Below are 15,057 nucleotides of genomic sequence, written 5' to 3'. Positions count from 1 at the left end.
AGGGTTTTCGGGTAGTCAGGTCTTGGAAGCCAATGCTTCCGAGACCTGTGTGGGTAGAACGTATGTCTCCAACAACACCTTAAATGTGTGTTACACGAATGCCCGTAGTCTTCAGAATAAGATGTCTGGGCCAAGTTTGATGGTAGACGAGTTAAATCCGGATATAATTGTTATCACCGAAACTTGGATCATTGTAGACATAGACTGTTCTCCAGTCATTTCAGGCTACATCTGTATCAGAAGTGATGGAGTTATAAGTCGCAAGGGCGGAGGCATAATATTATATGTTAGGGACCACTTCCGCATAAACTCAATCATATCGGAGGCGCATGTAAGTGGTACGTGTAAGGTAGTATGTTGTACAATTAGGTCTAGAAACGGGTTCGTGACGATAGGAGGAATATATCGTAGTCCGTGTTGTCTCACTGACGACTTTATCCTAAGACACGTCTGTTCTTGGAGTAAGGCAGAATGTTGTCTCATCGTTGGACACTTCAATGCACCCCATATAAACTGGATAGAGCTCACAGCTTCAGGTGGGGGTTTCGATAGCGTCCTTCTATCATCAATTATTCAATGTGCACTTGTACAATGTATCGTTAAGCCGACACATATTGACTTGGAATATAATCCGTCATGATAGACTTTGCCCTCACACACCACTGTGAAGATGTAATCGACATTCAACACCTTTCCCCACTGGTGAATAATGACCGTGTCGTACTCTCCTTTAAGTTCCGGATACATGGTATAGAATTTGCATCTGCTCCACCCCGTCCTAATATCTGGAGAGCTAATATTCCGGCAATCAGAGACTATGCTATCTGGTCGATGGATCGGTCGACGATGCATGGAATAGGTTTAAGTCTACGTTTGAATCCGTAACACAACCGTTTATCCCATGGTCAGCACGTAAGCAATCACATTGCCCTCCATGGATTAATAAGGAAACTCGGAAGCTGTTGAAGCGTAGAAAACACTTCTGGGACTTATTCTTGTCGGATAATGATCGTAGGAGATGTTTCGCACGCCGTTCTGAAACGTGATCTAGCACGGATGCATGATAGAGAGCCTTCAGCTAAACGAGTCCGCCAAAACTAATGTGGTCAGCATCCAATGTCGAACACTTACAGAGATATTGATTTTGGGGAATCATTTACAGCTACAAAGGTGTTACTGGTGAAGTGTTGTCAAACTACGATACCTGTGGTATCTTAAAAACTTTCCAGATCTCGGAAGAGAGCGTTTCCCGTTTATTTAGTGACTGAACTCTTCATATGAAAGCAAAGTCATCACTTTGGATTTCCTTTCACACCCATAAATTTGTTTTATACTCATCTTCCATCTGATAAGTTGGAACGCATTACGACTGTGTGTTAATGAAGAATGTGTGTAGATAAATTCAGACGAACAAAATGTAGTCATTAAGAAATTCTTACGCTTTCAAGAATGAGCCTTCTATCAAATGAACAGGAATAGCTTCTAGAAGGCCATATATTACAATTTTAGGGTAGTTGAAATGGATGATATACTTCCAACTCATAGACTTACATTGGACGCGCTATCTAAAAGGACATTGGTATTGTTTCTCGTTGAGTTAAATTCACTGTTTTGATCGTAAATTACGTATCGAAACTACTGTTTACACTTTAATTGAATTTGTTAAAGTTAACGTGACATTGAATTTGTGTATTTTGATCCTGCCTTTGTGTATTTACTGCATCAAAGCATTCTTGGTCGACTTCGGCTTGATTATTTGATCAAGGTTGTGATTTGTCTCACATATCTACCTTGCCTATCATCTTACTTCATTATAAGATGGTCGGCTCTGCACACAAGTGTGGACAGCTATATTGCTTATTCCCCGTGGAAGAAGAGACGCAATGTGACGAATGTAAGAAGTGGTTTCACAAAATGTGCACCCGCTTAAGCCCTACTACCTATAAAAGGTGTTCGAAACCCAATTCTCATTGGCTCTGTATGTTTTGTTGTTCAAGCAAAACATTACTCATTCAGGAAGCCGTTAGCCTTCTAGCGTTAGCTACTAAAAAGGTCGTCGAAGGCCGTGCCGGCAACATGGATACTGATAACGAAGATTGTATCAGTGTCGTAAATGCTGCCATGGCATGTACCAGACACACAATTTTGCAACACGAAACAAAAATTTCTAATCCGATACAACTAATGAAAGACACGCCATTAGGTATTGAGGGACAAGTTGCTTTAGCAGTGACTGATGACCCGGCCAGTACCACTATCGTCCAGAGTAGTTCCAATCTGGATGCTGAGACTGGTGGGAAATGGATTACGCGGAAACGTAAAAGAGAAGGAAAAATACCCAAAAAAAGCGCACGTATAGTCGATAAGTCCTCGTTGGACTCACGTCCTGCGCATCAGGCAACTCCGCTTAAGTCCAAATGTAAGAAAATACTTAGAACTGTTGTGGATGGGAACAGTTTGGCTTCACCAAATGTTGCTGTGAGTCACTCGCTCGACTCACACGACACTGTTATAAAGAAAGCCAACAATAAGAAGCCAGTAGCTAACCGGCAGGATCTGACATCACGGTCGAGAGCCGTGAACACGAATTTTAAGGAAGTCAAACAGGTCCCTAGTGTAATCATTTGGAACTTGGAAGAATCGAAAGACACCGATCCTGCTAAGAGACATGCCCACGACCTGCAGTTGGTGGGATCTCTCATCAGAAATGTACTGCCCGATGAGGTCTCAGGGGTACATATCTCGAAAGTCATCAGACTCGGTAAATATGTTGGAGGCGAAACCCAACAAGGAAGGACCCTTAAATTAGTACTTGGTAATTTTAAGGAAAGAGACGTAGTACTGAATAACGCACGCGAAATTCAGGACTCAAATATTCGTATTCGACTAGACTGGCCACTTGAGGATCGGATCAAGTGGAAGAATGCCCTAACAGAGTTAAAAACTTGAATGCTAAACGGTGAAACAAACCTTACGATTAAGGGTTTTCGGGTAGTCAGGTCTTGGAAGCCAATGCTTCCGAGACCTGTGTGGGTAGAACGTATGTCTCCAACAACACCTTAAATGTGTGTTACACGAATGCCCGTAGTCTTCAGAATAAGATGTCTGGGCCAAGTTTGATGGTAGACGAGTTAAATCCGGATATAATTGTTATCACCGAAACTTGGATCATTGTAGACATAGACTGTTCTCCAGTCATTTCAGGCTACATCTGTATCAGAAGTGATGGAGTTATAAGTCGCAAGGGCGGAGGCATAATATTATATGTTAGGGACCACTTCCGCATAAACTCAATCATATCGGAGGCGCATGTAAGTGGTACGTGTAAGGTAGTATGTTGTACAATTAGGTCTAGAAACGGGTTCGTGACGATAGGAGGAATATATCGTAGTCCGTGTTGTCTCACTGACGACTTTATCCTAAGACACGTCTGTTCTTGGAGTAAGGCAGAATGTTGTCTCATCGTTGGACACTTCAATGCACCCCATATAAACTGGATAGAGCTCACAGCTTCAGGTGGGGGTTTCGATAGCGTCCTTCTATCATCAATTATTCAATGTGCACTTGTACAATGTATCGTTAAGCCGACACATATTGACTTGGAATATAATCCGTCATGATAGACTTTGCCCTCACACACCACTGTGAAGATGTAATCGACATTCAACACCTTTCCCCACTGGTGAATAATGACCGTGTCGTACTCTCCTTTAAGTTCCGGATACATGGTATAGAATTTGCATCTGCTCCACCCCGTCCTAATATCTGGAGAGCTAATATTCCGGCAATCAGAGACTATGCTATCTGGTCGATGGATCGGTCGACGATGCATGGAATAGGTTTAAGTCTACGTTTGAATCCGTAACACAACCGTTTATCCCATGGTCAGCACGTAAGCAATCACATTGCCCTCCATGGATTAATAAGGAAACTCGGAAGCTGTTGAAGCGTAGAAAACACTTCTGGGACTTATTCTTGTCGACAGGTCAGGCATCATTTAAGTGCGAATATAAAAAAACCCGGAATATGCGTAAAAAGACCATAGCTAAATCCCGCACCGCTCACGAACGACAGTTGGCATACGATAGACGTACCTGTCCGAAGCGACTGTTTTCGTACGTTAAAAGGCGGACGAAATGTAGTGATGGTATCCCCCCGTTACTGTTAAGCGAAAATTCAGCTTTATTGGCTGAATATGACCTAGCGAAAGCGGAGATATTTGCAAACTATTTCAGTGAAGTCTACTCTACGTGTAGTGTTACAACTATTTGTCCCATTGACAACGAGATACTAGCCATAGGACCTATACACGTGACCGAGGATATTGTTCTTCCTTTGATAACTAACCTCAAACCTTGTAAGATACCGGGCCCCGATGGGTTACATCCACGTTTGCTGTCATCGCCTGCGGACATTATCTCAAGATCGCTCACGATGCTCTTCAACATGTCCCTTTCACAGGCTCAACTACCTAGAGACTGGAAAGACGCCATAGTTAGTCCTATATTTAAGGATGGTCAGAGACGGATCATATCTAACTACCGGCCTGTTAGCCTGACCAGCGTAGTAGTTAAGTTACTTGAAAAATTAATTCGGGCTAAGCTACTGAGTCACATGGATTCGTACAATCTGTTAACTCCCGAGCAACATGGGTTTCGTAACAAGCATTCATGCTTAACTAACTTACTCATTGCGAGAGAGGACTGGACAGCTGCCCTAGACAACGGCCTGTCTGTTGACGTGATATTCGTAGATTTTAGCAAAGTGTTTGACAAGGTTTCACGCTTAGGTCTTATGCAAAAGCTCTCAAGCTTTGGAATAACAGGTGCTATACAGAATTGGATAGGAAGATTCTTATGTGACCGCAGACGCAGAGTAAGGGTCAATGGAACGCTATCCGAATGGAAACCGGTCAAAAGTGGTGTACCTCAAGGCACCATCTTAGGACCCTTACTTTTCCTACTGTATATTAATGAACTACCTTTATTACTTAAGTCGTCGACGTTATTGTTTGCGGATGATGTTAAAATCTGGAGAACAATAAGAAGTGAGACTGATCGTTGTTATCTACAAGCTGATTTAGACGACTTAGTTAGATGGGCTCATGATTGGGGCCTGGAAGTTAATTCCAGGAAGAGCGTGTTCATGCACATCGGGCAAGATATTAGTTACCACTATACTATGCTACATCTCTTCCACGCGTTCAAGAGCACAAAGACTTAGGAGTAACTATAAATCACAACTTGAAAACCACTGCGCACTGCAATGAGGTTGCTTCCAAAGGTTATCGTGAGCTATGGTTCATCAACCTACTATCCTTATTACTGAAGACTGACTGAAGACCTGTAATTTCACGCGCGTCGTATGTTAATGTGCGCTACGAATTTTTCGTATGTGGCATCAAAATTGTAATTTATTCAGGCCTATGAGTTAACCCAGTTAGTAGACAATGATATTAAACGAGTGTTTCAAAGTAAAAATCGCATTCACTTCCTCTTTCTACTGATGACGAGTGTATCAAATGTTGTAATCATATATGATTATAGATATAATCATACGTGGTATATATATATATATAATCTCCGTGAGGTATTCAAAATGATTATGCTCATGAATATCAAGTCTTGTTATGCAGATATACTCCACGGAACTTTCCTTTGGAAGCAAGCGCTTTGCGATCGCAAATGAATTAGATGTGTATAAACTTTCAAGTTCTTATTATTAGATCGTCAGACCTTTCTGTGCTATAAGTATTTTTCCTGTTTTCTGAATGCGGTATTTGGGATAATCGGAAGTCGTGCAGAATGTCCCAAAAAATTTTGGGGAATTTCTCCAAATCTGGATAAATTCAGGGTTTTATGTGTAATTTCCCGAAAGTTTTCTACAGCGGCTTCCTCGGCGTGGATTAAATATTCCTCCAGATTGGGAAGCTAACTGAGTACAGACTATCTAGTTTGATGCTCTTGATAGGCAGTATTGGTACTTCATATTATACCAGCCACTCGACTAAAAAGCACGGTCATTTGTAATTATACTTTGGTAAACTAGATTTTAGTAAATTTGTTTCCTCTTGTTTTTAATACCTTTAGTTGCGTGTATTTATGGCATATTTTTGCGCAATAACTTTCAGCCCCTATGGAACTTATTTCAATTAACTTCTCATTTGCCTTAAAAGTATGGTATTACCTGTTACGTGAATAAAAGGACTAACACTTCAACTATAATAGAAGATTTTGTGCAACAAAATGTTGCATGTCATTGTAATTATTATGAATACTTCGACTACTTGCTAAAGTATGTAATTAAGTGTTTAACCTAACTTCCGCTGCCGTAAGTTTGGACTACAGTTGGAGGACTTATTGGTGTATGATTTGTACCTGACGTTATCTAATCCTTATATACGTACATTGAATTGGTTAACAGTGAAATTTATTATGACTACTCATTAATGTTGAAATTCATCCGTCTAATTAATGTCATCACTTGTGAGTTACTTGATTTAAATTACTCCATTAAAGTGGATCAGAGAACATAAATTGGGCAATACGATTGAGAGAGTACTTCGTATTCACTATTTGGTATATCTATTAGTGTTTGATGTATTTTGTTTCCATTGCTTGCCAGTCTTCTAACAACTGAAAAGTTTCAAATTGTGATTTTGTTTAATATTAACCACCCTGCTGTAGAGTTTGCTTTCGCTGCACGTATGTGACCTTCATTAACATATTGGTTTCTTTACCTAGTTAGCCCTTAAGTTTATGCTCTTTTCATATTAAGCAAAACCAATAGAAAAATCAAGCTTAACTAACTAAATTACGGCTAATCGGACTGACGTCTGAAATTAAAGATGGCATTCAGAAGCTAGTATTTTTGTTTATTTGATTATTCTTTGCACATTACTGACAGTTTTCCATGTAAGATACGTTAGTTTTAATCATTTAGATTTCCTTTGTACTTTTAGGTAAATGGAACTATCTGATGTATTTTATTCAAAATCACAGTATATCGAAACTGCTAGTGGCAACAAAGTTAGTCGGAAATCTGTTCTATGTGGAAGTCAGAACATTGTATTAAATGGGAAAACCATCATTATGTCCGATTGTATCATAAGAGGTGATCTGGCCAATATACGTATTGGACGCCACTGTGTAATTGGCCGGAAGGCTGTTATTCGTCCACCGTTTAAAAAATTCAGCAAAGGTGTTGCCTTTTTCCCTCTTCATATAGGAGACAATGTTTTCATTGAAGAAGATTCTATTGTCAACGCAGCACAAATTGGATCTTATGTACACATTGGTAAAAATTGTGTGATTGGACGGCGTTGTGTACTGAAAGATGCTTGTTCATTAAGAGATAATACAGTACTCCCTCCAGAAACAGTTGTACCTCCATTTAGTATATATGGTGGCTCACCTGGTCGACTGATTGGAGAGCTACCCGAATGCACTCCAGATTTGATGGTTGATCTTACTCATGGATTTTATTATCATTTCGTACCCTCGAATGAACCTGGAACGGACTCGTGATTTTTGTTTTTAGTAGAGGGTTTCATACTTACCGGCCATGGACCTGGGTATCTTTTATTATTTTAACTGGTGTATGGAAGAAATAAGGTTTTTGAATAGTATTTTTGTCACCCATAAAATCCTCAATCAGTTTATTTTGAAGTCACAAAGTTTTACTGTGTTCACGTTCAATGCGACGTAAATATTAGGCGTCGGTCGTATAAAATCTCAAGACCATACTCATGATAATTGTTACTCTGAATCTAATTAGTATCTCAAATTAATTATACTCACGTTACATACAATAAAATATGTACTAATATTACAGTTTAGTAATTTTAAAGTAACTAACGATGTTCGTATATAGTAGGAAGATAGAACTGTAGATTTTAATAGAAACCACGAATGTCGTATTACGAAGCCTAAATCCGATAATTTCTTGTGGGTTAAAAAGTCTCAGTACATAGGTATGCTCTTGTAAAAACTTTCAAATATATCTATCAACTATTCATATATTAGTGAGATTGAGTCAGTCATTTACAAACAACATAGCCCCTGCCATAAATGCACGTTAGCTAGTTGCTTTAACGAGCCTTCACAACGAAATGGAATCGTTAAGACAAGTGACCGAAGAATCTTAATAATAGTAGTTGCAATGATTGTGGAAGGCATTAGACATTGAGAATATGATTCCAAAACTAATATTCCGGACTCAAGATCTACAGTCAGGCGTAAAAAATGGGTGGATCTATGCCGCTACAACCGATTCTGAACCATGACACTTCAAGAGTTATTGTGTTAGCTTTTGGAGCATGTTACTCCGTTTAAAGCAGTACATTTCCTTATATAACGAAATCAGTTGAGAGTTGAAATATGTGATGTAAAGAAATAAGTTATCATGGAAAACGAAGACATTTGTATCTTTCAAGGAACCGGTTTTATAATGCACGGCGATACTAATAAGTTGTCCATGCGGAAGCAGACAAAGCGGGGTTCGAATGGACAACCTAGTCATCGAATATTGAGTGCTTCAATTATAAGGTCGCTGTCCTTCATTTGTGAACCGTGTTTTTTCAAAAGGTTATCAAACCAGTTGTGTGAAACCACATTAGGGTTAATCAATTCAACCAATACATAGCTTGTCTGGAACAAACTATTCAGTCACATTATGCCACCAACAGGTATAAAATGAAATAAAATATCACTAGAGTTTGGTTTTGGGTTGAGTTTTTCGGTGATGGATAAACGTTTGCTGCAATAAAAAGAGTACAGAATAACGGAAGTAGGTGTTGGAAAAGTACACACTAAGGTAAATTTGTGCCATGGATATCTATCAAAAATGGAACTGCCAAGAAGTGGTATATTTATGTGCTATTGCATTGGCAATGAGAGTTTGGACGTATCCATTTTACGTTATGAGCACTAATTTGTGGCTAAAAATGGGTGTATTAACGGCATAACTATGACTGGGATCCATTGGTTAGGCAGGAAATGAAGAGTACCAAAAAACCCGATGAATCTATGGAACGCAAAAGCGAATGGAAAACGGATTTTACCAGTGATTTCATAAGACAGCGAATGAGAATCCATTTACTAGTATACCTAATGTCTTCAAAGTTACACTCATCAAATACGACCGATTTCAACCATATTTTTAATCTAATCCTAATGTATTAATTCAAAGAAGATGAAGTTACATCGTAGGTGTTTGTAACCTTTCTTTCGTCTAGTCGTTAAATTAGTCTAGGTTGAGATAATTATTGCAAGAGTTCAATTTATTTTGAACCTGATCAACTGAATCGTAATAGGGGGGGGGGCAGTCGTGTAACATGGATGATAAGTTCCGTCATTCCAATGTCTAAAACGTAAATTTATGTTGAAATATCGACTACGTACCAAGGAGTTTCAACTAACCGGAGATCCTTCAGGATTACTGCTAGTCCAAATCCTGAAGAAAAGAGTACAGTTTGACATGGGTTCATCAACCGCATTCCGTATAAAAAATATTGCTAAAAACACCAGAAAAATCATTTAAACTCCCCAGGGAGTAAAAGGGTTTCCATGTAAAAGAGTTTTGACGTTTGGTGAAAGCCAAGATTCTCCCGAAGTCACGAGGTCGATGCACCTTGTAACAACCAGATCAACAATCAACACAAGTATGTGGAATGTCTAGACAATGTGGGTGACTACGAGGACCAGTCAAATAGCTGCAGAAATGAGAAACAACCGGGCAGTGCTTGGAATAAGCGGAATTTATTAGACCCAAGCTGGACATTGGCTTCAGTAGAGGTGTTGTTATAATTTGATCACGAAGAAAAAGTACTTCGCACATACAGAGTTACACCGACGCTGTCCAAATAAACACGGAAAGTACCTACAGGATGCACCTGAAAATCCTGATGGGAGACCTAAACTCCGAAGTTGCAATAGAAAACACCGACTATGGAGATGTCATGGAAAGACAAGGATTGGAGAAACTAGAGTGGTGAGAGATTCGCTAATCTACGCACCTTCAACAAAACGGTACTATAGTCCACCACAAACGCGTACACAGAGCTACACGGGTCTCACTGGATCACCCTACAGAGGACCAAGATCTACTCGAAGAAGAAACTACTAAGGGAGACAGTTGAAAGGGGATCAAGGAAGCAATAACCTCAACGTACCAGGAGGTTTTGGGCAGCAGGTAGCACCATCATGAGGAATGGATCTCTATCGAAACCCTAGGGAGGAGATAGGAGCAGAGAAAGCCAGAGCACACGCAGAATATACAGAAGCAAGCAAGAGAGTGGAGAGGAGCATCAGATACGACAGGCAGAAATACATGGAACACCTAGCAATGGCAGCAGAAAAAGCTGCAAGAGAAGGAAATATGAGAAAACTATATGACACAACGAAGAAACTGGCAAGGATATATAGTAAATCAGAGAGACCTGTCCAGGAAAAACAATCACTAGTATTCAAGAACAGTAGAAAAGGTAGGGAAAAAACTTTGAAGAACTCTCGAATAGACCGGCTTCACTAAACCTACTAGACATCGATCTAGCTCATACAGACCTTCCTTTAGATGTCACTGCACTAACGATCAAAGTGATCAGACAAATCAACAGTTGGGAGGCAGCAGGACCACACAACACACTAGCAGAAGCATATATGTAACTGCAGACATGCTGCACATCCTATTCAGGAATATTTGGGAGGGAGAATAAGTGCTAACAGACGGGAAAGAATACCTCATCAAGGTATGGAGATCTGAGCAAGTGTGAAAACTACACAGGTATCACACTAATGTTAGTACTAGTAGCAGGAGAAGTTTTCAACAGTGTTGTGAGTTCTATTCAGATTTATTCATGGTTCTACCCAACCGTATCTCAGCTTGACATGATAGCCGTGTTCGCATATTGTGGTGACCTACGCGAATGTCCGTTTTTACAGGTCTTATTTTCCGAAGCATGTCGGTTGGAGAGCGAACTCAGGGTCTGAAGGAGGAGTCGCATTGTCGGATGTACAGGTTCACAACACCAGTACAGTGTTTCCTACAGACAACCAGCACCTGGAGCGATAACATCCCAAAAAAGACAGCCTGCAGATGTTCGTCATTAGCGGTCAGTTCTGAAAAGTATGGTGCCAACTAGCAGAGTTTGAAAAAGCCATGTAGGATCGGCCCGAAACAATCATCCCTCGGGCTGTGTGGCCACCCCTTTAAGTCGTTAAACCTACCTCTTGTCCAGCGTTTTTTCCGGGTCGCTTAAAAAGAAGTGATCGTTCCATAGTTTTAACTTTATTTCTCCATTTAGTTCCTCAGGTTTATCTGCGTTGCTGTATTTATCCACTTGTATTCCCTCTTAATTTTCCAATGTCAAGTTTATCAACTTAAATTTTATCCAATAAGATTCGTACATCATCACCCCCAAACAAGTTTCAGATCATAAACCTGCTTTAAGTAAAAAACTTTTTGTTTATATACATAGTTTATTCACTAAAATTACATCAAACTATTTGTGTTGCCTGTTATTCAGTGATTGTAGAAAGGGAATTTCATATTTGTCATCTACTTCGAGTTGTCTATTGATCTAACAGTTTAGTTAAGATACGACAATAACAGTGAGCTTCAAAGGCACGACAAAATCCAGCTTATTGTCAAACAAACTAAATAGTACACTGGACTGTACGACCTAACTAAATTTCAAACAAGAGAAATAAGCTAAGTGTCTAGACTTTCGCTTTGCTGTAATCTTACCTGTCCTGGGAATATCTGCATGTTTAGGAGTCATGTCATCACATTGTTCATGTTACTTGACTTTATATCGTTCTGTATGGGAAGTAGTATACTTCATTGTAACTCCATGCACTCTACTTCCTAATGGGAGTAAAGTTGTTTAGTTTGTTTACGGACGTGCAACCGTATCCCTGTTAAAGACTTCCATCTATGTTTTAAAGGATAATTAAAATATGGCTCGATTTGATGAAAAACAGGATAGCTTCATCTCCGTAGTTTGTATTCATTAGAAATGTCGTTCTAGTTGACTTCATCGATTGCCACATAGGAACGCATTTCAGTGCAAATCTTTTGACAAGTCAGAAAATAAACCAAATAAATTGTGACATTGACTTCTCCAGTGTATTTATAGGATTTACGCACTTTACAGTGCAGTTAGGGTGTTCACAATGTGGAATAATATATTGACCCTATCTTCTACGTGGAAGTTCGGTTTCAGTCATAGAAACGCTTATACGCAAGTTTGCGAAAAAAAACCTATTTGGATCTTAGTTACTTACTAGATCCCCAAAAGACGTCATAAACATCGAATTTCTAGCCTAAAATTATTGTAACTAATTCTGAGTTATAGATCAATCTATTAGGACTCCAGTTGTTTGCCATTAGAAATCAATTGAATCCAATGTGCTAGTGTGTCACTAAACTTTCTTAGCATGTAAAAGAACTTGGTCACAGAAATAATGTTGCTCGGAACTTCAGTCCTTCAACTTGATGAGTATGCTTGGATGCAGTATTCGTGGGACAGTTTCACACTCATTTATTATGCTGTAGACAGGATGTTTTAAATTCCATTCAATGAATAAGAGAATTCATTGAGCAATGAGAAATCTCTAAGCGTTAAAGCTTGTGAATAGAGTGCTAACCTTTATAATTTGATATATTTCCTTCACGATTATCAGTTATGGTACACTCATACCAACAATAAGCCAGCCCTTTAATCCAAGATCATGACGAAAACTGATGGTCATGCCCTGCGAAAGCTACGGAAACATGATAACATATCACTACTTAAAGCAGGTAAGGGTTCTGGGGTGGTATTGATAAATAAATCTGACTATATACAAAAAGGATGATCCTAGATCCAAACAAATTCAAAGCAGAAGGTTCAAACAAGGACAGAACTGCATTATTAGGAAAACAACTAAATTACTTAGAGAAATAAAACCAAAATAACTGATGTCGCGGTATACAGTTAGCTGAAACTGAGGTCACCCCTACCATTCATGCATCGGCAGCTTGAATTACACAAATAGAACACACAGATGAGGCCAACTAATCAATGATGAGTTCTCCTTGCCACAAACGCCCTATGTCTAGCTAACAAACTAGAACCAATCCGTAACGAAATACACGTATAAAATGTTGGGGACTTTTCCGAACTTGCAGAAGTAATGGACCGAATAAATACAACGTATATACTGACGGTTTCAAATTTTACCAATGTTCTTTTAGAATAAACAACTGACACCGTTAGCCCGTACTCACAACTTATGCCTACACCATAAACACATTTCAAATATTTAGTGAAGATATACTAGGAATTTTCAGTCCTAGTTTGGCAAATTATGCTGCAAAGCAGATGACGTGGTGATGGATAGTACTTGTTGACAAATTTATTTAAAATTTTAGAAGAACAAAACCACTACATGTAATTAACGAGACTGCACTTGATGTGAGGTATGTTGATTATATTTTTGTCTTGTGTAATGAAGTATATCATATTAACTATTTAAATATTTTAATGAGGTTAATCCCAATACTAAATTCACAATGGAACACAAAGGAAATGACACGTTCCACTTTCTCAACTTAGATATTTCCGGAAAACAGGATGGGACCTGTCAAAAGTATGTACATCGTAAGGAAACCTGGAGTGGAAAGACAATCTTTCACAGCTTCCACCCTACTGGCTATAAATGAGTCGGTGAAAACGCTCTACCAAAGAGCCAAAAAGTTAATTTGACCAAAGGAGTACATTATAAAAAAAAGACCTGCAAGAGAATGTTTATCCGCAACCAACTATAAATATAGTAATAAATATCGAAATAAAACAGAAGAATGTAAACCTGAAAATAAGTTATCAAATGAACGAAATTAATCAGTAACTAAAAGCAGCCCTACAAATCATATTACCTGCAAAGTTGACACGAATATATACAACACTGTGCTTGTTAACACGAACAAGTGTATATCCAATGTTATCTCCAAATGCATATATCAATTTACATGTACATCCAAAAGCGTGCACATCGGAAGGACAAAAAGACGGGTGTCTGTTTGTTGTAATGAACATGTCCCAAGAAACCCACGCGTTCAATTTGAAACTTATTGACAAGGTTCAGTAAAATCCCACCTGCTAGGCACGGGGCATAATGTGTCCAGCAGACTCATTCAAATTTATTAATAAGCAGTTCAATTTCACGCTACTAACATTTGCAGAAGCCATAGCCATCAGAAATTTTAAAGCTGACCTTCGTGTTAACAAGGGGCTAGTAGTTAACCTTCAAATGGCTTGGTAACATTGTATTCTCTTTTTTTCAACTGAATGTAATCATAAATTAGCGAGCTGATCTTACACACCCACTTTACCTTTCTAAACTGTTGCTGTTTTGACCAATAAATTTATCTTAACATTCTAAAACTATTACTTTAATTCATTATATGTGAAAAAATTATATTTGAAATAGTCTCAGCGATTGAAATATAAATAATTCCAACGTTTCGTCCAGCTAACTTGTCTGGACTTCTTCATTATATAATTTTTCGAACATTTAGTTCTTATTTTCATCCAAATTACATACAACTTATTGACAAATAAATTTAACATTATCTTAAAAATTGGAAATAGCTGAAACTATTAAGAACGAAATACAATAAATTCATTGTATTTTGCAAATATTCTTGTTATTGCTCTATTTAAATGTACGATTTAACTAAAGGACATTTTTGTGCATACAGATACCTTATTATGAATCAATTTAGTTTGATATTAGGTTATGTAAAAAAGCATTCAATCCAGTATCATCAAAGTAAGTGAGAAAAAGACTTACATAGGTATCATTTATATTTCTTATTTTTAGCAACAGATATTAGACGACAGAATGAACTTAACCAGGTTTTTATATTTATACATTTTGAGTTAGCTTAGCTGTAATATAAAAATAAAAATAAAAATCTAAGACGTGCGAAGAGTCCAACAGAAGCACATCAACGTAATCACTAGCTGTACAAAATAGGCCTTCGGAAATAGTACATTAATAAAAAATAATAGTT

At 38.4% G+C, this 15,057-nt stretch overlaps 1 protein-coding gene across 1 annotated transcript; it reads left to right on the top strand.

Annotated features, from left to right (window-relative positions):
* Positions 1–5,372: 5,372 nt before the first annotated feature.
* Smp_033990 (putative dynactin subunit P25) lies at positions 5,373–7,669 on the top strand. The gene is made up of 2 exons (XM_018793730.1): positions 5,373–5,438; positions 6,962–7,669. The coding sequence occupies exon 2, from the start codon at positions 6,966–6,968 to the stop codon at positions 7,524–7,526; it is 561 nt and encodes a 186-aa protein (XP_018648213.1). The 5' UTR covers positions 5,373–5,438; positions 6,962–6,965; the 3' UTR covers positions 7,527–7,669.
* Positions 7,670–15,057: the final 7,388 nt, after the last annotated feature.

This window comes from Schistosoma mansoni, chromosome 1, assembly GCF_000237925.1.
Source record: "Schistosoma mansoni strain Puerto Rico chromosome 1, complete genome".
Classification (NCBI taxonomy): Eukaryota; Metazoa; Platyhelminthes; class Trematoda; order Strigeidida; family Schistosomatidae; genus Schistosoma; species Schistosoma mansoni.
This window is presented reverse-complemented; position numbering and strand designations above follow the sequence as displayed.